Consider the following 24,247-nt stretch of genomic DNA (forward strand, 5'->3'; position numbering starts at 1 on the left):
TTGAGAGCTTTAAAATAATGACGGAGGTGCATGTCAAAATAACTTTAAATACCTGATGACAACGTATTCGCGGCGAGGATTAACCTCGATCGGTGTATATGTTACAGGAAATGTATGAAATCCGCCATTGTATACAATTCCTAGGAATTGTGTATTATTCCTGAAATCACCCGGAAATGTGTGATGTAAATTTTATCAGACACATTTCCTAAACAGCAATCGGAAATAATGTAATACTTATAAGATTTTAATAAATACGCGTGGATATGCGGTGCGAGGGGAGGGTAATGCATCATTCGATTATGTGGGGTCTCCATCGAACCGCCAAATTTTTGTACGCCTAATTGTCTATCGCACACAAATTTTAAGCCTAAATTTTTTTTACACCAAATTATTTTTATTGCGCCACCGCGGCAGCTGTGTATGTGTAAGATCGCAAGTCTAACCTAACCTAACCCAGACAGTTATCCAGCTACAGGAGTACTAAAACCTTCATGCCAATAATAGTTTAATAAAAGAGATGTTAAAATTAGGGTTTCCAATACTTCAGCATAATATGCGTGATGCCGAAAAAAAGGTATGCCAATAAATTTTAAGTAAATATTTTTTCAGCCAAAGTATAATTTTAGTGCGAAAACAACTGCCAGGCTAAACAATAATAATTGTGAGTTAAAAGTACCTATCGGCCAATGTGGTTGGGCTAAATGAAATTTTAGGCGCACCATGGGGCAGGGCACCCGATCACGACCTGACCGCGTTAGGCCGCTTAGTTTTATACATTTCCTAATACAATATTGGAATTCTATAAAATTCCTAGGAAAAGTATACATTTCCTAGGATATGTGCGTATTAAAAAATCTCTTTTTTTATGTGATAGGTGGCAAATGAGCAGACGCATCACCTGATGCAATATTTAATACATTTCCTAGGAATAGACAATTCCTAGAATTCATACATTTCCTGTAACATATACAAAGACAAATAGGTATTATCAACTCACTAAAAACATCTTGTTCTAGCGGTTAACTTAGTCTGCAGTCTGTGCCTCTAGCATGAACAACTTTTGTCTTCGAATCGTTTGCGTACCTATTCGACAAAATTCAATACCTACTCAACCTTCGAATTAAACGATAACGTGATAATTTTGATTATCAAAATAAGTTTCGTTCAACCATTTCTCATACTAAGTTCACTTTACGACACGTTCACAAGGGCGCTGTACGGCTAGCACGAAAAACTTTCGAGTTCAAATCGTTTGGGTGCTCGAATCGCCATCAAAAGATTTAGTACGAAAACTACAACAGCGCCCTTGTGAACGTGTCGTAAAGTGAACTTAGTATGAGAAATGGTTGAACGAAACTTATTTTGATAATCAAAATTATCACGTTATCGTTTAATTCGAAGGTTGAGGGGGGGGGGTTGATTTTAACATATGACGTGATAGAGCATACAATGCGGAAATCTCGCTAACATTTGACGTAACAAAAAACATGTGCGTGTAGACTGTGGATGACTCTTTTGAAAAAGCTCATCCAACCACAGCCAAATTTTGAGAGGATTTAGGAAAAAACTGTGAAAACTTCATGCGTTCATAAATTCTGAAATGCAGTTGTACTAAAACGAAAAAAATAATTGTAAGTAAGTATGCAAGGTTCAAATAATTTCGAAAGACTTAAATTCAGTTGCAAGATTTATCCCGCACTAACTAACAAGCGAAGTCAATAAAGCTTGTAAATAACAAATTGATAACGTCATGCTCCTCAGCAACAATGACTGTTATAAAATTTGTTTTCGATGATAATACGAGTAGGTATAACCTACCTACTGGAATTGTTAACTGCATCTTTTTTTAAGTCGATTAAAATGAAAGACTCCATGCCACAAATAAAGTTAATAAATGCGCGTTATTCAACCAGGTATTAATTAATTCCAATCCCAACAAAACACGTTCATGTAAAATGTTGCTAAGACCACAGATAAATTAAATCACTAACCCTGCTCTTGAGTGAGCAGGATGTCGTGTTTGTCGCGCGAGCTCGTTCGCCCAGTCTGGACTAGGGTTGCCAGGCGTCCGGCTTTAGCCGGACATGTTTGGCTTTTTAGGGTCTTGTCCGGCCAAATATTGCCTTGTCCGGCCTGTCCGGCTTTTGTTAGGCTTTTTATTTGGTTGCCACGCCAGGCGAAAGTCGAGCCACAGAATCATATGAAGCGCACACATCACGGATGTTGGTTTAGCAACCGATGATGATAGTACTCACTCATGAGCTGACACTAATTGCACCCCCCCCCCCGTCACATGTCCGGCTTTTAGGGTAAAATGTCCGGCCAAATGAAACACAAAGTCCGGCTTTTGTGATTTTGGACCTGGCAACCCTAGTCTGGACGCACCATTAGACGAACTAAATGCCCGCACTGGGAAAAAGTTATCAGATCGCCATTAATGTTGATCAATAAGGTCAGCAATTTTAGGTCAGAGACATGTTTGTAGAGAGCGCCTTATGGGCTACCTTTTTATTTATTTATTTTACGTTCTAGGTTCCAAATCTTGGTGTAAACTGAATACTCGTAAAAGTCATTTCATTTCTTTGGAACATGGCTACAGCTACCGAGCTGTGCGACCGAGCAAAAATACAATTTTGTAATTTTAATTCAGGCGTTAAGTTAAATAAAAATGAGAAATTGAGAAACAGTTAAACAAAGGTCGATATTATAGAGTTAATTTATGTCATTTAGGTGTTTATGCTATGTGTGTACACATTCGTAGAAATATCACGAGTAAAAATGCATTTTTATTTAGATGTCTTTATTTAAACTTAACATTAAGAAAAACAATGTACAGTATGAAATAGAAACTAATCAATAACCATTAGGACTTAAAAACAATCCAGAAAATCATTTAGCAGCGAGCAAGCACTACACAACATCTAGTTAAAAAGTTTACTTTTTCCATGCATCCAAAGCTTTTGTTCACATTGAACCAACATTCATTCAGTGTGTTGTTTTGTTGCCGACTTTCAGTGGTCTATTCCACCTCCCCACTATTTTTAGGGTTCCGTACCTCATAAGGAAAAAACGGAACCCTTATAGGATCACATTGTTGTCCGTCCGTCCGTCTGTCAAGACCCTTTATCTCAAGAACGCGTGAACGTATCAAGCTGAAATTCACATGAAATACTCAGGTCTATTGTCCCTTTAAGCTGTGAAAATATCAAACTTCTAAGCCAAGCCAATCAAAAGATACAGCCGATTATGTCGATATTTTCAACAAATTTTCGACACTCGCAAAGGAATCAAAACCTACAGGATACTTCCCGTAAACTCAGAATCTTGAAATTTGGCATAAAGCATTGTCATATAATGCAAATATAGGAAAAATTGAGAAAATTACATTTTTTTAGTTATATAATATAATAAAAATATTTTAATAAAATGAAACTTACTACCTTATTTCTCACGAACGAATAAAGGTATCAAATTGAAATTTATACCAAATACCTAGATCTATTGTCCCTTTAAGAAGTAAAAAAATCAAACTTCTAAGTTAACGCGATCAAAAGATACAGCAGTTTATACCGACACCTTAGACGAATTTCCGTCACACGCTAGGGAATCAAAACCTACAAGGTACTTCCTGTGAACTCAGAATCTTGAAATTCGGCACGAAGCAACGTTATATAGTACAGATAAAGGAAAAATTGCGAAAATGATAAATTTGAAGTTATATAAAATTTAAAATATTATTTTTGCTTACATGACATAAAATATTTTTTTAATAATTATAAACTTACTACCTACCCTTTTTCACATGAACGCGTAGAGATATTAAAGTTGAAATTCATATCAAACACTTCTTAAATCTAATTGCCTCTAAACTGTGAGAAATTCTAAATCAACGCAAAAATTCAAAACGCTGAGGTAGGTACCTACCTATAATGCAAATATAGGAAAAATAAATAAATAAAGAATAATCATACCGCATATTTTGAAATTCGCCACTACTCGCAACGGAATCAAGTAAGTAATTTGATTTAATACGTCAGAAATTGTAAACCGCTACGTTTGTACGGCGGAACCCTCGGTGTGCGAGCCCGACTCGCACTTGGCCGGTTTTTTTAAAGGATTTTTACTAATTTGTTATTGCACAAATTACTAATAGTCCCGTTAGCTCCTCGTACTAAGCTAAATATGCTTGTGTCACGAGTGAGCTCACCGAACCCGCGTTCCCCGGATCACGAGTCGGCCAGTTCGACCCCTTCACCGTTCGGCTATCGTGGCTTCTGACTATTGCTACTCGACTAAATTTATGGGATTAGGACACGTTTAGCTACTGAATTACTATTTTCTCGACAACATTACTCAGCTAGTGCGAACAAAGCTTCAGTGTGGTCACTATATCTAGGTAATTCTTACAAAACCACGTATTGACGACAGAGTGATATGGAAACGCAGTATCTATGAGTAATTGACTATGAAGTTTGTTTTTAGGTACAGTAGATTTAAACTCCTATTGACTTATCAACTAATTTACTAGCTACCTATTATTGGAAATGTAACTCCTAATTCCCAGAGACCCGCGGTCGCGAGCCAATGTAAGTTGTAGAGACTCGCTTTTTGAATCGAGATTTTTGGCTTGGGCGTGCTCATCATCCAAGTATGAACTTTCATCCTAGATAGAAGACACACAGAGTACGCTCAAGCTAAAAATTTCAATTCACCTGGGCTTTGTCCGCGCCCGCACTTTACGTGAATAGGGATGTTTCCTGAATAAAAAAGCAAGAGTTTGAATTAGTCCGTCAGTTAACTTATCAAAAAATACTTGATACGTATTTTTCACTTTTTCAAACTAATGAAAATTGAAAAAAACGTCCGTTGCCAAAGTTCAAAAGACGTCCGTGACGTCAATGCGTGGTTAAAAGTGTAGCACCTTGAGACGTCACGCGGAACTTCAACGCACCGTAACTTTCTTTTCCGTTTGTTTGACAAATAAAAATGTACGTGTCCAATATTTTAGATAATAATTATGTACCTAATAATTGACGGACTGAAAGAACGAAAGAAAGAAAGATTTCTTAGGAAACTAGCCTATTGTCCTTAGGGCTTCATTCTGACTTTCAGCTTGATTTCAGGGTCTGGGCACGTGCCGCGGTAGCTGGGGTTGAGCGGGTGCAGCGGACCGATGGCCGTGACGTGCTCCTGCAGGTACTTCACCTCGTAAGTGCCGTCTCCCTTGTTCATTATCCTTTTGTTTAGCTGTAAAATATACAATTAGAATTAACTTTACGTTAATAATAGCTTTGTGATAATAGATGTAAGTGTAAGGAACGTACTCTGCCTCAATATTTGAGCGCTTTAGCAGCGCGAAAAACGCGCAATTAAATAGACGCGCTGCCGATAATTTCGATGACAGTAAAACGCCGCTCCGCCTGTTGTCGCGCTTTTGAAGTTCTGACGCCCTTATTGTGAATGCTGCCTTAGAGCCGTTACGTCTTATTTACTTACGGGTGAAGCTCGCTTCCACCTTCGGCCTGATCATCACTTACCATCAGGTGAGATACAGGTAAAGACCTTTCTCGTTGTGGATAAAAAAAAACCTATGTCTAAAAAAATTTAATCTGTCATCTCAGAGAATCGGAAAACTCATTGTTAGTGTTGACTGTGCTAAAATACGAATGTTCAGGATCGACAGACTTCAAGTCCAAGAGAGGCGCAGATCTGATAGTACCATTATCCCCTCGTGGTAAGCTAAAAAATATGCTTTTGTTACGAGTGGGCTCACCAGCACCACAATAGCCGGGCGCCGCCGGCGTGGTTCGAACCCGCGTTCTCGGATGTCGAGTCGGCCATTCCGACCGTTAAGTAGGCTATGGTGCTTTAATATTGGTTTTGACGTAAGTTGGTAGCCTAGCAGTTCCAAGTTACCCACCGTCTCAGGGTCGACAGACTTCAGATCGTACGCCAGTCCAAGAGAAGCACACAGCCTGATCAGGCTGGCAGTGGAGTTGATTGCCAAACTTAAGCCTAACAGTTTCAAGTTACCCACCGTCTCAGGGTCGACAGACTTCAAGTCGTACGCCAGTCCAAGAAAAGCACACAGCTTGATGAGGCTGGCGGTGGAGTCGATTGGTTTTTAGGACATATAGTTGTCGCCAAACTTAAGCCTAACAGTTCCAAGGTACCCACCGTCTCAGGGTCGACAGACTTCAGATCGTACGCCAGTCCAAGAGAAGTACACAGCCTTATGAGGCTGGCGGTGGAGTCGATTGGTTTTTAGGACATATAGTTGTCGCCAAACTTAAGCCTAACAGTTCCAAGGTACCCACCGTCTCAGGGTCGACAGACTTCAGATCGTACGCCAGTCCAAGAGAAGCACACAGCCTGATGAGGCTGGCGGTGGAGTTGAGCGGCATCCCGATCTCGGCCGCCTTGTAGTCCCAGGGGTACGCGTGGTGGTAGTTGTGCCAGCCCTCGCCCAGGCTCAGTAGAGATACGAACCAGGTCTCGACCGGTTGGATTGTTCTGTAAAATTGAGACTAAATTCAGAATTCCTTCAAATCAATCATCACGGGGACAAGGGGACACGTGTGCCCAGTCTCTAGTGTCGAGTTGGAGAATAACCCAAAAACTTCACTGATTCAGGTAGGTAGGACACAAACGGAAAAGTATAAATATAATAATCGATATCATGTGTGTTTTGTTATATAACATGGCAGACTTTAATCAACTTGTTATTAAAAAAAACTTCTACTCCAGAGTCTGTTATCAATCTGGGTAACAACAGTTCATAGAGTCCTTACAGTTGATATGAAAGAAAAAGCGGGGTAGGTAGGGACTATTCCCACCTCTCGTTCCCACCACTGCAACTCCTGTGTAGCCAGGATCTACAGCTTGACCGCCATAAAAACCAATGAAGGTCAAGTTTGTCTCGGGTTTGTCAATCTGTCATTGGACCCGCAACGAAATTAATCAGAAGAACATAGGAGGAGTTCGGAATTAAGGTTCGACTTCCCTCCGGGGTAGGTAGGTACATCTAAACCACCCATACCAAGTCTAGTTTAACCGTTAAAATAACTTTAACTCATAGCCACTATACTCACTTATCATAGGGCCTAGTCCCGTACTTATGCGCCAGGCTGTTGATAAAGTACGTAACGTGTAACGCGTACACGTAACGCAGGAAGAAACACACGAAGACTGAGTTCGTGAACGACTCTTGGAAGAAGTGCATCGGCACCCAGACTGGTAGGAGGAAGCCGAAGGTGAAGAACAGCGATCGGAAGTATCTGGAAAAGAGCAATAGTTTTCTTTTGTTGTTTTCTTTGAAATGTCCTATTTGAGAGTTATTCTGTCGAGTTATAATCCTCCTTGTCACTCAAAAATTTTGGTAAGTAATAGTTGTGTTCCGACAGCACCTAAACAGTACCCTTGTCAATGATGGTTCCCTTAAATTGCGCTCACCAGGCGTTATTGGCGTATGGTAGGGACCTTACCCAACTGTGACGAAAACCTTGTGATTGCAAATGCAATAGTCCTCCTACCACTGTCTTAGCACCTTACTCGCCAGTGGCGCCATTCGGTAAGCGCAAATTAGAAAACTCTCATTGACTAGGTGTGCCAAATATTGTAGGATATCCCATCCTCACTAACCTATATTACGGGACTATTCCCACTTCTCGTTCCCACCGCTGCTGTGAAACCAGGATCTACAGATTGGCCGCCAAAAAAAACCCAACCAGTGAAGACCAAGTTTGTCTCAGGGGAAAGATAAACTGTCATTGGACCTGCAATGAAACTGCCACTAACCTATACTGGAACATCACTAATGGATCCTGCTGCAAGTCGCTCATGTCAATGGTCTTCCTCAGCTTCTTACAGAGCGGGTGTCTGCTGGTCATCAACCAGCCCAAGTGGCAGTAGAACATGCCTCTCTTGGAGTTGTGAGGGTCCCCATCCGTGTCTGAGTACCGGTGGTGCTGGCGGTGGTCGCGGCACCAGATGTAGGTGGAATGCTGGAAGAAAAGGGTTTTGAATGAATAAAAAATGCCATATGGCATAATTATTATCGACGGGATTGCTACCATCATCATCATCATCGTGGCGTTTAGTCTCAATCAATTTTTAACAACCTATTGTAACAACGTATTGTTGAACCTTTTTTAACAATAGAAGTTATTAAAAACAACTTATTAAAAAAATTCAAATTATTTAAATTCATCGTTGAAAATTATGTAGGTACCTATACCTACGAGTAATTTGTATGAATATAATTATTACAGGTTAATAACAGGTGAAAATAGTTTGAAGGAATAGAATAGAATATATTCATCCTACTAATATCCTACTAATATTACTCCTATTATAAATGCGAAAGTTTGGATGTCTGGATGTTTGTTACTCTTTCACGCAAAAACTACTAAACGGATTTTGTTAAAACTTTACAGTATTATTGTTTGTAACCCAGATTAACATATAGGCTATAATTTATGCCGATCTGTGACACTAAATTTCACGCGGACGAAGTCGCGGGCACAGCTAGTTTGCAATAAATGTGGTACATACATAGGTGTTTTAATTTAATTGAGTATTGCACGCTTAGTTGAATATAAAGTTCAATAGTGTCGTTACAACAGTAACTTATATTTACGACATATTATTACGTCAGGGTTCCGTACCGAAGTGTCGATAGTCGATACTAATCTCTACTGTGTATTTAGGGTTCCGTAGCCAAATGGCAAAAAACGGAACCCTTATTTACTTAATAGTAATCTAAAGTTCTTAAATGTGAAATCTACGACCTGCTAGGTAATATCTACCTGTACTTATCAAAATAATGAGCCTTTAGGCCTTAGGTGTACTTATTAAAGGCACGTTCAATAGAAAAACAGAAAAGTTAGAATGTTTTTTTCAGGCGTATAATTTGATGTTACGGAACCACGATGGGATCCTCCGATTCGCACTTAGCCTTTAAAAGAATACCAAAACAAACGACAGCATTTGTTTATAAGTGATGCAACGAAAACTAATAAGTACGGATGCAAAACATACTAGTACATTGAGATAAACGTAAAGTAATAAAATAGGTGTGAACTAACATAGGTGATTGCGCCATCATACCTATTGTATAAAAATGCATTAACCACAATTGTCCTTTTGTACCCTTTGCACCACCGGCCTGCACCACTGGTGGTGCAAAGGGTATTTTTTAATCCCGTTTGCACCACCAATAGTGCCGCCCTACCATTAACTGTAAAACGATTATCTATAATCATATAAAATTAATATTATAAAGAGGAAAGATTTGATTGTTTGTTTGTTTGTACTGAATAGGCTCCGAAACTACTGGACAGATTTGACAACATAACATAAAAATTGATAACAACCATTCATACCTACATACAACGAATAATTCCTAAAGTACCAGGGCAACATAATCATAAAGGAGCTATATCAAATTCTTCTTGGTTGATCCAAGAAATAAACATGTATCATAAAATAGCTCCTTTATGTTGCCCTGGTACTTTATTCGTTGTATGTAGGATGTAGGTCCGGGGTAACGTGGGTCTGAAGTGAAATGTTTATAGGCACTTACACACACACAAATTAAAACTTTTATGTAGGTTTTGATTTATTTATAACAATTAAATTATTAAGTATTTTACAGTCTACTACTAGTTTTACAGTCGATGGTAGCACAGCACTATTAGTTGGTGGTGCAAGAGGGATTTAAAAATACCCTTTGCACCACCAGTGGTGCAGGCCGGTGGTGCAAGTGCTGGCACCCGGGGCGACCCCCCCCCCCGAATCAGCTATAAGTAATGATGATACCAATATCATGATCTTTGTCATGCAGATGCGCCAGTGAGTACTACTAATTTGCGCGACTGTTGTCACCCCCTGATGCTTGGCACCCGGGGCGGACCGCCCCACCGCCCCCTTACGCCGCTACTGGTCCAGCGTTAAAACTTAAAATGCCAATTATTTTGTAGGTACAAACAAATAGTATTGGTTATTTTCCTAAATGTTTTCGTAATATTTACATAATGTCAATGAAGAAGTTGTTGACAAAAAAGTAGGTATTGTTTTTTTTCATGTACATAATGACGTATCGTATGGTAGTAGGTAAGGCACTTAAAGTGGGAATTTGGTTGGAGAGGAATTCTTGTAAAATTCAGCGTACACCAAGAGGTGGGAAGGGTGGGAAAACTATCCGTTAGCGATCCAGTGCGAACCGGTGGAACATTACAAAAAACATTGTAACGGATCAAGACCGCTTCCGCCTCTGTGTGCGCTGACCTTTACAAATAAACAAGCAGCCGTCCGCGACTTCGTGCGTGTGGACCCCTTTTTACCCGCTTAGGGGTTGAATTTTGCAAAATCCCGACTTACTGAGCACCTACGTTCTAAAAAGAACGCCATGCAAAAGAGACTTCTAGTAAGTACTTGTAGTTTCTGAGATTTTGTGATGAGTGGGTCAGTCAGTGACCTTTTGCTCTTATATAGATAGATTATTTACCTGTCCAGAAATGGTTTGCATGATGAGCAGTATCACTTTGAGCAAAGGCTTAGCCTTGAAGGCTCTATGGGAGAAGCAGCGGTGGGCCCCCATGTGCGCTCCTTCAGTCGCCACCAGCGAGTAGAAGACGGCTGAAAAAAGTTGAATTTAGATAATATTGGTATATTAGTATTATTTATTTGCTACTGTTCTTCAATACTGTTTTTTTACCCAAATAAATAAAAAAAATAAAAAAATTATAAATGCGAAAGTAACTCTGTCTGTCTGTCACACTTTCACGCCTAAACCACTGAACCGATTTTGATGAAGTTTGGCATAGAGATAGTTTGAGTCCCAGGAAAGGACATAGGATAGTTTTTATCCCGGTTTTTTAAACAGGGACGCGCGCGATAAAAAATAACAAAAATCAACGCGGGCGAAGCCGCGGTCCGGGCGGAAAGCTAGTTTACATATTTATGATATTTACAGGAGGGCGCCGCTACTATCAATACTGGGTTATTTTTATTTATTTACAGAAACCAACAGCGATCATAAAAATATTGGTTACTTAATAGTTCCGATTTTTGCCACTTGACGTTTCAGAATCGTTTTACTGTGCTCAGATAAGTTACAATTTACAACATACCTACATTGTGTTATAATTTTGGGTCTGGGACCGTACTAATACAGTTAGGTATTTGTCCGTTGAACTATTCGCCGAATGTTTCACGAATTTTAACTCTGCATTACCTTCAGCCTGCGAACTTTTCGACGATGATCGTTTTTCTTGAATAATGTTTTGACAATTCTTATTTAAATTACTTAAATTCTTATGTTAACCTGTTGTCACTAATGACTTATTACTATTTAATTGTACTAGAATTTATATTTTAACTTATATTGTCCGCAAATACCTAACTTTTAATTGATGTAAAACATCTCATTGTTTTATGAACGCTACATTTAATTAAGACAGAAATACGTGCTCACAAGCTTCATTATTAGGTTATGTTATGCTGTAAGATATGGAAACCTTTTTAAACGACTTAAAAAACGGAGAGTTCTCTCCTTAAATTGTTGAAATAAAATAATTGTATTTGCAGAACAATGTCAAGGTAATACAGGAATTGAGTATCTGAGTCAGTTCCAAACCAAATCATTAGGACAAAAAAAAAATTACAAAAGGGTGATATTATGAATTAATAGTGAGCTCTATGTTTAACATATTCACGTATGCACATGAATTATTAATATTTTTTCAATTGTGTTGTATTTTTAAGACAATAGGTCAAGATCAACAATCTTAAAAGATGTAAGCAACATTAACAATTTTTACGATAAAAAAAACACGACAGTTTTTTAAAGGTCATATATAAGATTTTTAAACAACTATTACATGATAAGTTAATCTTAAAGGTTTTTTGCTAAGGAATATTTATTCTGAGTTGCTGCACCACCTAACTTTGACCGTAACTATAACGATAACTGGTGTTTTTTGTATGGAGTTTGACAGATTTTTGACGTTCGTCGAAGTTAAAGTAAGACTAGTATTCGTAAATTTTTGCACACCTGTGTAAGTGCTAGCACTTTGAAAATATAGCAACTAAATTGTGGTAAACCTACTCGTAACACAAGAATTTATTAAGCTTACCACGAGGGGTTAACGACTAATCTATAATAATATCTACAGGGTGTTAGGTAAATTTTAATTTTCATACAAATTGGATTTAATAAAATTTATTTTGTATGACAATTTAAAAAAATATAATGATATCTTTCTGACTTCACCATATCATTTATATGACCATGTTAACATGGGCTAGTGTCGGCTCATATACCCATTTACCTAACACCCTGTATATTCTATTCTATATATATAAAAGAAAGTCGTGTTAGTTACTTCGCTTATAACTCAAGAACGGCTGAACCGATTTAGCTGAAAATTGTCCGGGAGGTAGTTTAGAGCCAGGAAAAGGACATAGGATGCTTTTTATCCCGTTCGAAATTAAAAAAAAGTCTGCTTATTTATTGCCATTAAGGCGGAACAAAGTTCGCCGGGTCAGCTAGTAATATAATAAATGCGAAAGTAACTCTGTCTGTCTGTCTCGCTTTCACGCCTAAACCACTGAACCGATTTTGATGAAATTTAACACCGGAAAAGGACATAGGAAAGTTTTTATCCCGGTTTTTGAAACAGGGACGCGCGCGATATAGTTTTTCTGTGACAGACAAAATTCCAGGCGGGCGAAGCCGCGGGCGGAAAGCTAGTACTTGCTCTATATTAAAAAGTTGTCACGGGTGATGCAAAGAAAGCCTACAGAACCCTTTATTTCGGATACGACTCGCCCTTGGTCGATTTTATTATTTATTGTTGCAATCAACGTACAATACGTGTATGATGACACCAACGGCAATCAATTTCAAGGCATGGACCTATAAAAAAAGGCGGACGGAACTCGCGCTACAACAAAACTGTGACGCAAAATTTTGGCGTTTGTCTATTGTGTGAGTGAATTTAGGGATGCCATGTTAGCCAAATCATTTTACCCATTTATTTTAAGAAAAACATAGATCGGCAGATGTTACTTGGAAATGTAGACAGAATTATTCCGTGCCATTTTAAAAGGATGAAAGGTGAATGCGTTGAGGTATGCGCGAAATTTTCAATGTTCAAATTTTCTTACATTGTTTGCAAGTCAGTGTGTCAGGGTATGTACATAATCTTGATCAAAAATGATTCACGCAGTTACAAATTACGAATCTTGTGTACATTATAATCATAATCTTATGCATCATCAATATATACACGCTCGGTGTATCATCGTCGCAATCAAGGTTTATTGTTCCAACGGCACTGTTATTCTTCTTTAATGGAAAATCGTAATATTTAGGAGTAATAATTAACTGTAGTGATTTAAATAATTATAAAAAACTACACTTTTAAAATAATTTTGAAATACTTATGACAAAAAACTGTAGCAAAAAAATTATTTTAGCTTTACTTCACCGTGTCTATTTTCCGACACTACACCTTTTAAAACTGTTTGTCCAATTTCGAATTATCGCAACACTGAAGTTTATTAATAGGTACTTTAGAGATGGTACGATTATACAAACACCACTAAATTAAAGTTTACCAATCGTAAATACAATAAAAAATTAAGTTTTTATTTATTTTACTTTGCTTATACAACCCTGACGCTTGAGCTGTGAGGTAGATCAATTCTGAACACAAAAAAATTGTGCTCTTGTGAGCGTAGTAGTAAGGTGCGATTTCGAATGCACCATGTGCGTTGGATATTTTGCATTATTATTATTACCGTTAAAATGCCGGCATCTGATCCTACACAAAGGAGTGCAATTTCTGTTGCTACTATTATGTATTCTGTGCCATTAGCCCCTCGTGATAAGCTAAATAAGCTTGTGTTACGAGCTCACCACGATAGGATTCAAACCCGCGTTCCTCGGATCTCGAGTCGGCCACTCTGACCCCTTCACCGTTCGGCTATCGTGGCTATGAAACTTGAATATCGTGGTTATGAAGGCTTATCAAGTTTTAATTTAGGTAATTTTGTAATTAAAAGTAATGACAAAGGTTGGAGGGCATCATTAAGGCTTACTTTAACTTTAACAAACTTCAAAAAGTTTGTGGAACTCTATACAAAAACACCGGTTATGGTTATTGTCACGGTTAAAATAAGGCGGTGCAACTCAACCTTAGATGTTGTTGTCGCACTTTTAGATAGGAAGCGATCTCTTTTTAGATAACCTGAGAATAGTAGGTACAGTATCAATAAAATATTTTTTTTAAAGAATTAGCGTTAGCCCCTCGTCTTAAGCTAAATAAGCTTGTGTTACGAGTGGGCTCACCACAATAGTCGAGCGGCGGTGGGATTCGAACCCGCGTTCCTCGGATCTCAAGTCGGCCACTCCGACCCCTTCACCGTTCGGCTATCGTGACTATAATAGCACAAGTAATTTTATGAACTAGCTCAATAATTATTTAAAAAAAAAACTTTCAACTGAATTGGCATTATCCTCCTGCGGACGATTACTTAAACTCTTGAGGGAGAGAGACTTCAACCCATTGGTCCCCAAACAGCTTAGGGGAGGTGGAAAAGACCTTTAAAGGGGGGCGCGGGTAGAGATGCAAATTGACTGAATCTGACCGGTCAAATTTAGTCAATAATAATAATAATAATAAATACTCTTTATTGCACACCACATTGTAAAAAGAAACAGAAAGAAAAGGAAGAAAGTCAATTTGACTCAATATTACTGTACTACCACCGAATAATTTATTTATTTAGGTACCCAATTTATATGCAATTTTAAATAAACGAACGTTAATTTGTAATAAATTAAGAGAGAATAAGACGTCATCAAAGTTCACGTGCGCGGCGATGCGACATTGTCATTCACTATAAAGCACGTTAGCGGGGCACGAGCGGGGTGCGGGGCGATTGTGTAGGGAAAGAAAGAGAGCACAATAACTTTTTTATTTCAATTAAGTAACATGACTTTTATCAATCACAAAATCTAAGAAAAAACATAAAAAAGTACTAAACTAATTACTGAAATGAAATTGACCGAAATTGACCGTTTTTGACAGTTTATGACTTGTTTTTGACCAATTTGACCGTAAATGACGGTCAGTCAAATTCAGCCGCTTTAGTCATTTTCAACACTAGACGCGGGCCATCTGTGTACTTAAGTATAAAAAACCTGCGACCGCTGAAAGAATGCATTCCAGGCTGCTCGATACGATCAATAATAATCTTGACTGGAGGAGAGGGGGCGCGGATTTTTTTGTGTGGTCGAAAGTGGACGCGTCTCAAATAAGTTTGGGAACTAATGCTTTAACCATTGGAGTGAAAACTGCTATTCTGTATGTACCGACTATAATTATTGATTCAAAGAGATTTTAAAGTATTACTTTCGACCGGTAATAATATAGTTGTACTATTAGTAACTTTCATCTTGATTTTGCTAAACTACTAGGTAATATTCATTTTCCAAATTTAAGTCAGCTAAAGTTACTTCATAAATTGTGTATCTCTCTTTGAAAGTTCTGTCAAACTGACAGTTCCGTCTCGGTTTCGGAGATAAGCAGCTTTGTGGGTTGAAGTTGTGGGTTCGAATTACACTTTAGGTAATTAGATTTTGTCAAGTTATTAAAAATTTAGTTGAGATGCGACTCTTAAATGCTATTCTTTAATAACTACAGATTTAAGTTATTTTTGACTTTACAAACAGACATCAATTTATTTATTTTTATACTGTACTAGCAGTCGCCCCGGCTTCGCACGGGTAGATTAGATAGGCATTTAACGAAAACCATGAAAATTATATATGGAATTTTTTTTTCAATAAATCTAAATCATGAAAATCGGTTCAGCCGTTCTCGAGTTATAACTGTTCGAACAAACCCGACTTTAGTAGAACAAAAAACTTACCCCAAATTATCGACGCTATTTTTACATTTCCTCCCAACACCAAAAGTAGTCCAGTGATCGCTCCAATGTGCATGACAACGTATACCATAACAATCGGCCATATTATTCTGTGGGTATACGAGTAATCTGTGCCTACAATCGTCAGTTCACCTTCTGTGTCCTCTGGCTTGTCATCCTCCGATTTGTCTTGAAGATCGTAAGGGTTGGTGGCGTCTATGTCTGCCATGTTTGGCTGGGAGTCAAAAAGTAATGACAGATGTGCACGTGCATCGATGCCTTTATAGCGATAGGTTTACGCGGCGAGGTTTTACCTCAAGCTGTTGTTTGGTGTTAACTCGGACAAATATTAAAATGACTGTTTGTTGTCGAACTTAAGTGTTGCTGTTTAAAATTTTTTGAACTTCGCATGGAATTGGTTACAGTCAGTTCTCTCTCTTGGGCAGATCTCTACATCGATGTCTGAAAAAATTAGAAAGCGTTGATATTCTATGCAATTCTATATTAAGTCTGACTTACGCCCGTATTCACAAATGAATCTTGCATCTTTTGTCTAACTTTCATCGATTTTCATGGAGTCGATGCTAAGTGAAGCACCAATCGAACGCGCAGCGTTGAATAGAGCTCTGTGATTGGTTCTTGTGTCACCCTGTGCGTCCACGCGCACTGTTTGTGAATACGGGCGTTAGTCATTGGCGTCTCTAGAGTCATTTTTCATGGGGTCTTGACCCTTGACATGACAGTACCATCTTTGAATTGGTAGTCCAAGATCCTGGGGTGGGACTATTCTAGAGTTGACTGACACGCATAGAACGCAAGAATGACTTGCATAGAATCGTATTACTTTTGTCTATGCTTGGTCTCGTCTAGAAGATTGACTGGAAGTACTGGAACTTAATGTACTTTAGCCGTAACACAACATATGTTTCCTATGTTTGTTAATTTGGACTCTCGACTCAAATATTGAATCACTCGGTTCTCCGTCACATCGTCAGAGTCATAATACTTCAATAATGTTTATTGCACCAACTATACTACCTTTCTTGCAGTTTTCAGGCTATTTTCTAATGCAAATATTTATTTCCGTACTAATGTTATTTATTAGGTTTAAGTTATTGACCTGTTAAGATAGTATAAGTTCGTGAAAATAAATAAATATATTTCGCAAGGTCTTATTAGAATAAAGTAGCTACTTATGACTTTTAGATACTTTTATGGTATTGCAAAAAATAATTAGGTTACCTAATGGTCTATAAAAAAAATACAGGGTATTATTTTGGGACCGATGTCAAAATACCCTAATAAAACTTCCAAAATTCCGAGTAGTCTTGCGTTTTGCGGTTTGCTTCTACGTCAGAGTGTTAACCTCAGATGCAAGAAATGACGTCATATATTCTGTTGGTGACACTATTAATTTTATTTGGTTGCAAGATGTAGGAAAGTTTTTGGATTGTACTTAGACAAATCTTTCATTTTCATTTACTTATCGTGGATTTTTCTCTTAAGTAAAAGGGTAAAAGGTAAAAGACTATGCGAACATTAGGACTTCTCAACTTTCTGAGCTTTGCTGACCTTCAAATTCAAATATTTATGTAAAGTAAATACAATATACGAATACATATATTTATTTGCACAATTTTATTAGTGATAGGTACCTTTCTTTTGAAAATAGTTAATTTCACACTCGCACTGCGACAAAACAAAAATCTATTGTTGGTAGGCAACTAAAGAATTGTACAAACAAGATTTTTAACTCTCGGTTATTTATTCAGATTTATTTAAAAGAAACAATGTAAAAAATACATTAAAAATCAGAAAAGTATATAATCTAAAGCTTACTGTCAGAAAATAGAAGTTACAGTATGGCCGTTTGGAAAGATAAGATAGTTGTTGCAATGGAGAAGTTTCGTGATGTTGAATTATTATTTTCATTCAAAATTGAATTAATATTGATTAGTAGATTTCACTAAATGGGATTAAAATATAGACCAAAACTAAAAAGCCTTATGTCAAAAAAGGTTACAATTTTACTAAGAAAGAATCTTGAGTGACCCTCGCTGAAAAATTAAATTTCCAAATATTCCAATTTTTATGGAACTTATTAGTTTATTTTTAGGAGTTTTATATTAGTGTAGTAGGTAGACGTTATTATTAATAAGGATATCTAGCTAGACATAGTATTAGTGGTACTAGTATTATTCTAGAAGGCATCAGACACTAAAACGGATGTTTAAATTAACTACATATTTAGCAGTTTTTAAGAATAATCTTTTTTTTTATAATGGTACATCTGTGACGTCAAACTGTTTTTAATACTATTTTTAATTTGCAATGTTTGTATAAGTAGACAAGTTTTCAGTTGTAAACACTTAGTTGACTAAGTACCTACCTTTTTTTTACGTCGGGAAATGCTTTGCGCATATCCACCTGGTCGATGGGGACGGCTAGTGGGTTATGTGGGACTCTCCCCGCCTACCCACTAAAGGCGGGGCCTACCCACTAAAGCCCGACGGTTTCCACCAGAGCCCAAAGAAACGGAGCCGCGAGTTATTGTCCAACTTGGACATTCATCCGCAGCTCCGTCTCAGGCTAGAGGCTCGCTCACGAGCAAGCCTCATCCAGTTGTTTTTTTTATAGAGGTTTTCTCCTCGACGACAGACAGGACCCCCGGCCCGCCGTAGCGGGTTACGGTCTGCTCCATGCCGCTGCTCCGGCAGCTCTGCTGATCAGAAAAGTACCGAGAGCGGCCCTCCAAAGGTTCTGTTACAAGTAAATGCTCTAGCTAGTCTATCTACAGGGTGGAAACGATAAGTGATTTCACTCGATTATTTCTAAACTATACAATACAGGGTGTTAGGTAAATGGGTATATGAGCCGACACTAGCCTATGTTAACATGGTGATATAAATGGTATGGTGAAGTCAGAAATTTGATATCATCATTTTATGTTTTTAATTTTCATACAAAATAAATTTTATAAAATCCGATTTGTATGAAAATTAAAATAATTAAAATGAAGATATCAATTTTCTGACTTCATCATACCATTTATATGACCATGTTAACATGGGCTAGTGTCGGCTCATAAACCCATTTACCTAACACCCTGTATATCGAAAGTCTCGTTATCTACTGATCTTATTTATAAGTGCTTCACGAGCTCTATCAAAGGATATCAATAACAGGTTACAGAATAAACTGGGTCTCTCCAAAAATGTAGTGTTTGCATTTTTGTTGCAAAACAACACGTTTTACTAATACATAAGGTGCAAAATTGAACGTTTATAATGCACAAAATTAGAATCACAAAATTATATGTATCAAAAGTATATCGTCGTAACTTACGTGAGTAAAACATCTAAGTGTAAAGGCAGCCTAAGAAATAGCGCTCGGCGGCTGTATTTTAGTTTGTGTTATCATGTAAATAGGTTACCTTTAAACTTAAAAAAAAAAACATAAATAAAATAAATTAATAAATATCCTTGGACATTTTACACTGCGCTTCTAGTCCCAAACTAAGCAAAGCTTGTACTATAGGTACTAGACAACGGATATAAATAAGTAGTTTTTTAATTTCACGCTTGGTTGACAGATTGTTAAAATCTTTACGATATTTTGTTACCATGTTATTATTTGCACGTACTTATTACGAACGTCATTCGGCGCGTTTTTTATTTGCAGACGTAGGTATTACCACAACTAGCGGACTCGGCGAACTTCGTATCGCCTATGTTCATCAGGTACAATTAGGATTCTAATGGTGAAAGATTTTTCAAATCGGTCCAGTAGTTTAGGAGCCTATTCAATCTTTCCTCTAATATTAGTATAGATAAAGCTCTTGGCTTGCATCTCATCTGATGGAAAGAAGACCAAGTTGAAGGTGTAAGCTTCACCCTAAATCCTCAACCACAGAGGAACTGGCTATGTTACCTCCGATTGACGAAACAACAATTGCTGTTAACATTATTATTATTGCGATAGACTTGAATAAGATGGTGGTAGACTTGAATAAGATGGTGGTAGACTTGAATAAGATGGTGGTAGACAACCCAAAGAAGATATTTTTGCCCCCACTGAATTGAACCCGGGACTTCTGGATCTGTGACAGATAATTTTCACTACACCACAAAAGCTGTTATTAATAATCACTATAATAAAGCGAAAGGTCACTGACTGACTCACTCACTTAACACGAAATCTCAGAAACTACAAGTTCTAGGAGTCTCAAATTTTGCATGGGGGTTCCTTTTAGAACGTAAATTTTGGTCTTAGTGAGCACCTAGCTCAATAAGACGGGATTTTCCAAAATTCAACTCCTAAGGGGTAAAACGGGATCCACGCATACGAAGTCGCGGGCGGCTAGCTGCTAGTTTTTTATAAAAATTAACTGATGGTAATCGCTTTTGTTCTTAGTTTTATTCATCATCATAATTTCAGTCGTAGGACGTACCCTGCATATGCCTCCCCCAATGATTTTCTTATTGACCGGTTGGTAGCGGCCTGCATCCAGCGCCTTCCTACCTTTTTTACCTACCTTGCCCATTGCCACTTTAGCTTGCTAATCTTTCGGGCTATGTCAACGATTAAATTAGAGATGTAAATTGACTGAATCTGACCGGTCACGATGGCCAAATACCATAAATGACAGGTCATAAACGGTCAAATTCAGTCAATTTGGCTCAATATTACTGTACTACCACCGAATTATTTATTTATTTAGGTACCCAATTTATATGCAATTTTAAATGAAGAAACGTTATTTTGTATTAAAATAAAAGAGAATAAGACGTCATCAAAGTTCACGTGCGCGGCGATGCGACATTGCCATTTACCTATAATGCACGTGAGCGGGGCACGAGCGGGGTGCGGGGCAATTGCGTAGGGAAAGAAAGGGAGCACAAATAAATTATTACAACTTATTCAATTTAGATGTTGTAAACTTTTTATCAATAACAAAATCTAAGAAAAAACTTAAAAAAGTACCTACTAAAAATTACTGAAATCAAATTGACCGACCATTTTTGACAGTTTATGACTTGTTTTTGACCGTTTTTGACCATTTTGACCGTAAATGACGGTCAGTTAAATTCAGCCGCTTTATTCATTTTCAACAGTATCAACGACTTTAGTTCGTTTGCGGATCTCCTAATTTCTGATTCGATCTCGTGAAGAAATTAAAACTCAAATAACGAAAGTAAAGATTTGCTTTTAACTTATTGCTATTTAGGTCACGGTCGATGCTGACGCTGCAGGATGTACGAGTAGTGTAAACATAAACGCGAAAAACATGTCTAGGTCTCTTTGTTTTCTGTATTTTGTATTCTTAACATTTTTCAAAGCCTTGATCTGTCTATTTTAAGTGACTGACTGATGGTGACTGAGTTTGTTCCGGCGTTTCTTCTCAGCACTTGCCATAATTATGTTTGTCTCGAAGCGCTGGTAGGGCCCAAAAGATAAGGAGACATGTAAAGTGCCCCATAAGGTCTACCTTTTCTTTTTTTATTATTTAAATTTTGACGTTCATAAGTGCCACTTGTGGTCTAAACTGAATAAAGATTTTTGATTTTGATTTTGACTTTAGTCATTGTATTATACTGCACCAGGTTCAGTCATCATCATCATCATCATCATCTCAGCCATAGGACGTCCACTGCTGAACATAGGCCTCCCCCAATGCTTTCCATGTTACCCGCTACCAACCGGGTAACATGAAAAGCATTGGGGGAGGTTCAGTAACTTGGAGGAAAAACATTAGATATTTATTTATTTATTTATTTGATCTCAGTAAAAAACTCAGTAAAACTCATTTATTTCTGTAAGTAGGCTTTAAAAAAGCACTTTTACACGTCCCGGTATTAACTCTACCACTGCTTCAGGACAATAAATGGGCCAGTGCTGAGAAGAAGCAGCGCAAGAAACTCAGACACTATTGTCAGCCTCTTTTTCAAAGGTTTACAGGTTTTCAAAATATAGTTATAAATATTTATGCGAGCTAGGCAGTTACGCATCCCAAACATTTTTATCTTTTAAATAATCATCGACTTTATAGTAGCCCTTTTTCATTAAGGTACTTTTAATATGTGCTTCGAATTTATGAATGGGTAGTTCTACAACAGTTTGTGGTAATTTATTAAATAATTTAATACATTTCCCCATAAATGAATTCCCAATCTTATGCAGTCTGAAATTTGGAACGGCAAGTTTATTTTTGTTTCTTGTATTAAAGTTATGCAAATCGCTCTTTTTCGTGAATTGCTCTATATTTTTGCCAACATATAAAAGGTTTTCATAAATGAACTGTGAAGCTACTGTCAGTATGTTAATTTCCTTAAAAAAACTCACTCAATTTCCTTAAAAAAACCACACATTTCCTCAAAAAAGGATCACCAACAAGGTTACATTGAGGCTTCACAAAAGTAACTATAAAAATGACACTTGTTAAATGCAATGTTAATTATGTTAAATGTTAATTATAGGTGAAAACATCATGCGTTAGAGACTAAAGCAACAGCAATTAGGGGTTAAAAACTGAAAATATGGTGTAAAGAAGTCCCTATGCTTGTTCAAATCGGTGAGATTTGTCCAAGCATGTGGACTTGTATTTACGTAAACTAAGGAAAAAAATATCAACGTCAACATCAATATTGACGGAGTTCCCTTTGCATGATGGAACAGTCAGAGCTTCATATTTATATTACTAGCGGCCGCCCGGGACTTCGTACGTGTGGATCCCGTTTTACCCCCTTAGGAGTAGAGTTTCGTAAACTCCTTTCTTAGCGGATACCTAGCCTACGTCATAACATCTACCTGCATGCCAAAGGATGATGGGCACCAATGAATGGAAAGTGGTACCCGCTCCAATAGCCATAACCAATATATATTTCAAAAGGTATTTAGATGTAGGAAAATGTCTGCTATGGGGCCAGTTCTAATTCACGTTTTGAAAGCAGTAATTCCACTAAGTATTAAGTATAAATGAAAATTAACACATCATCCATGTATACAAATATGTACCTACTATGACTACAATCTATTAATGTAACTAAAAGAATTTTTATTTTCATACAAAATACATTTTATAAAATCCGATTTGTATGAAAACTAAAATAATTAAAATGAAGATATCAATTTTCTGACTTCACCATACCATTTATATGCCCATGTTAACATGGGCTAGTGTCGGCTCATATACCCATTTACCTAACACCCTGTATATTAAGATAAATTAAAAAACTTTCTTTTTTGACCTATCACACTGTCACACGGTCGGTTACGGCGCGCAGTGATATGATTTTATCGATGATTTTAGACGACAAACGTATAGGTGTATCACGTAAAATCGATATAATGGCGCGCATCCTAAGCCTATTGGTCATATTTATACTTATCCTCCTGAGACCCAGACCCCTAAAAATTGTCGGATTGTCTTGAATTTTGGAAGGCAGGCTAAGTTTCATATGTACAACTAACAAAAAATGCGAAAAAAAATCTAGCCCCCCTACATACGCCAAAATGGGGGGTGTCACCAGTGACACTACGGGTTTCAAAGACATTAAAACGGGCTTGAATTAATTAATATTTTAATTACTTCAGGTATGGTAAAATAGGTGTTTTTAGTTTCAAATTGATCTGCAATTGTTTAGAATCATAAGATTTACTTTTTAACAGCTTTTATTGAACTTGTTATTACAAACTTTAATTTAACTTGCNCGAGACTTTGGCCTCGAGAATTCCCGAAACTCGAGAAAAAAAATAAGTCGAGAAATCAGAAACCCTAGTCATGAGTGACACCGGGGGTCTCAGGAGGTTATAATAAATCTGTAGAGAGGTCAATTCTGTACATGAAATATATTTTCAAAATAACTATCAGGGGGTGATTGGTGATCGATACTGATGCCAAAAATGCAATCAGTAAAATTTTTGTCTGTCTGTCTGTATGTTCCTTGTAGAAACGAAAACTACTCGACGGATTTTAACGAAACTTGGTACAATTATTCTTCATACTCCTGGGCAGGTTATAGTATACTTAGGAATTCCCACGGGAACAGGAATTTGCGGGAAAATCTTTTTGTATGAAAAATCTGAACCGCTTAAGTTAGCATTGGCATGCTACCTTAGTAAACTTAAAACTTAGTTACAACAGGATATTGCAAAATTCCCACGGGAATGGGAGTTAGCGAGAAAAAAACATTTTTAAGAAAAAATTTAAACCGCGTAAGATAGATGAAGGGGGTAAAACGGGATCCACGCGTACGAAGACGCGGGCGGCCGCTAGTTTGTAAAAAAAATTGCAACCTTTTCACAT

At 37.4% G+C, this 24,247-nt stretch overlaps 1 protein-coding gene across 2 annotated transcripts; it reads right to left on the reverse strand.

Moving 5' to 3' along the window:
• Positions 1–4,873: 4,873 nt before the first annotated feature.
• LOC114358537 (acyl-CoA desaturase-like) lies at positions 4,874–16,359 on the reverse strand. 2 transcript variants are annotated; one of them, XM_028312524.1, is made up of 7 exons: positions 15,946–16,359; positions 10,511–10,641; positions 7,801–8,006; positions 7,095–7,280; positions 6,376–6,516; positions 5,924–5,978; positions 4,874–5,250 (listed from the first exon to the last, which is right to left on the reverse strand). In XM_028312524.1, exons 1-7 carry the CDS (start codon positions 16,169–16,171, stop codon positions 5,092–5,094), a joined length of 1,104 nt encoding a protein of 367 aa, XP_028168325.1. In that variant the 5' UTR covers positions 16,172–16,359; the 3' UTR covers positions 4,874–5,091. The 2 variants fall into 2 exon arrangements, with proteins under 2 accessions (XP_028168325.1, XP_028168326.1); XM_028312525.1 differs by lacking the exon at positions 5,924–5,978 and having other exon boundaries at positions 6,321–6,516; positions 15,946–16,358.
• Between the last annotated feature and the right edge of the window lie 7,888 nt (positions 16,360–24,247).

Source organism: Ostrinia furnacalis, unplaced genomic scaffold (genome assembly GCF_004193835.3).
Source record: "Ostrinia furnacalis isolate ACB-3 unplaced genomic scaffold, ASM419383v2 OfSCF3970, whole genome shotgun sequence".
NCBI lineage: Eukaryota > Metazoa > Arthropoda > Insecta > Lepidoptera > Crambidae > Ostrinia > Ostrinia furnacalis.

Bases quoted from the DNA above. Each gene is read 5' to 3' on its own strand.
- LOC114358537 (XM_028312524.1), bottom strand. From the start codon at position 16,171: ATGGCAGACATAGACGCCACCAACCCTTACGATCTTCAAGACAAATCG. The intron at 10,642-15,945 runs GTAAGTTTTTTG...AACTTTTTTCAG, and splicing joins AATAGCGTCGATAATTTGGG to CCGTCTTCTACTCGCTGGTG. The intron at 5,251-5,923 runs GTGGGTAACTTG...TATATTTTACAG, and splicing joins AGTCTGTCGACCCTGAGACG to CTAAACAAAAGGATAATGAA.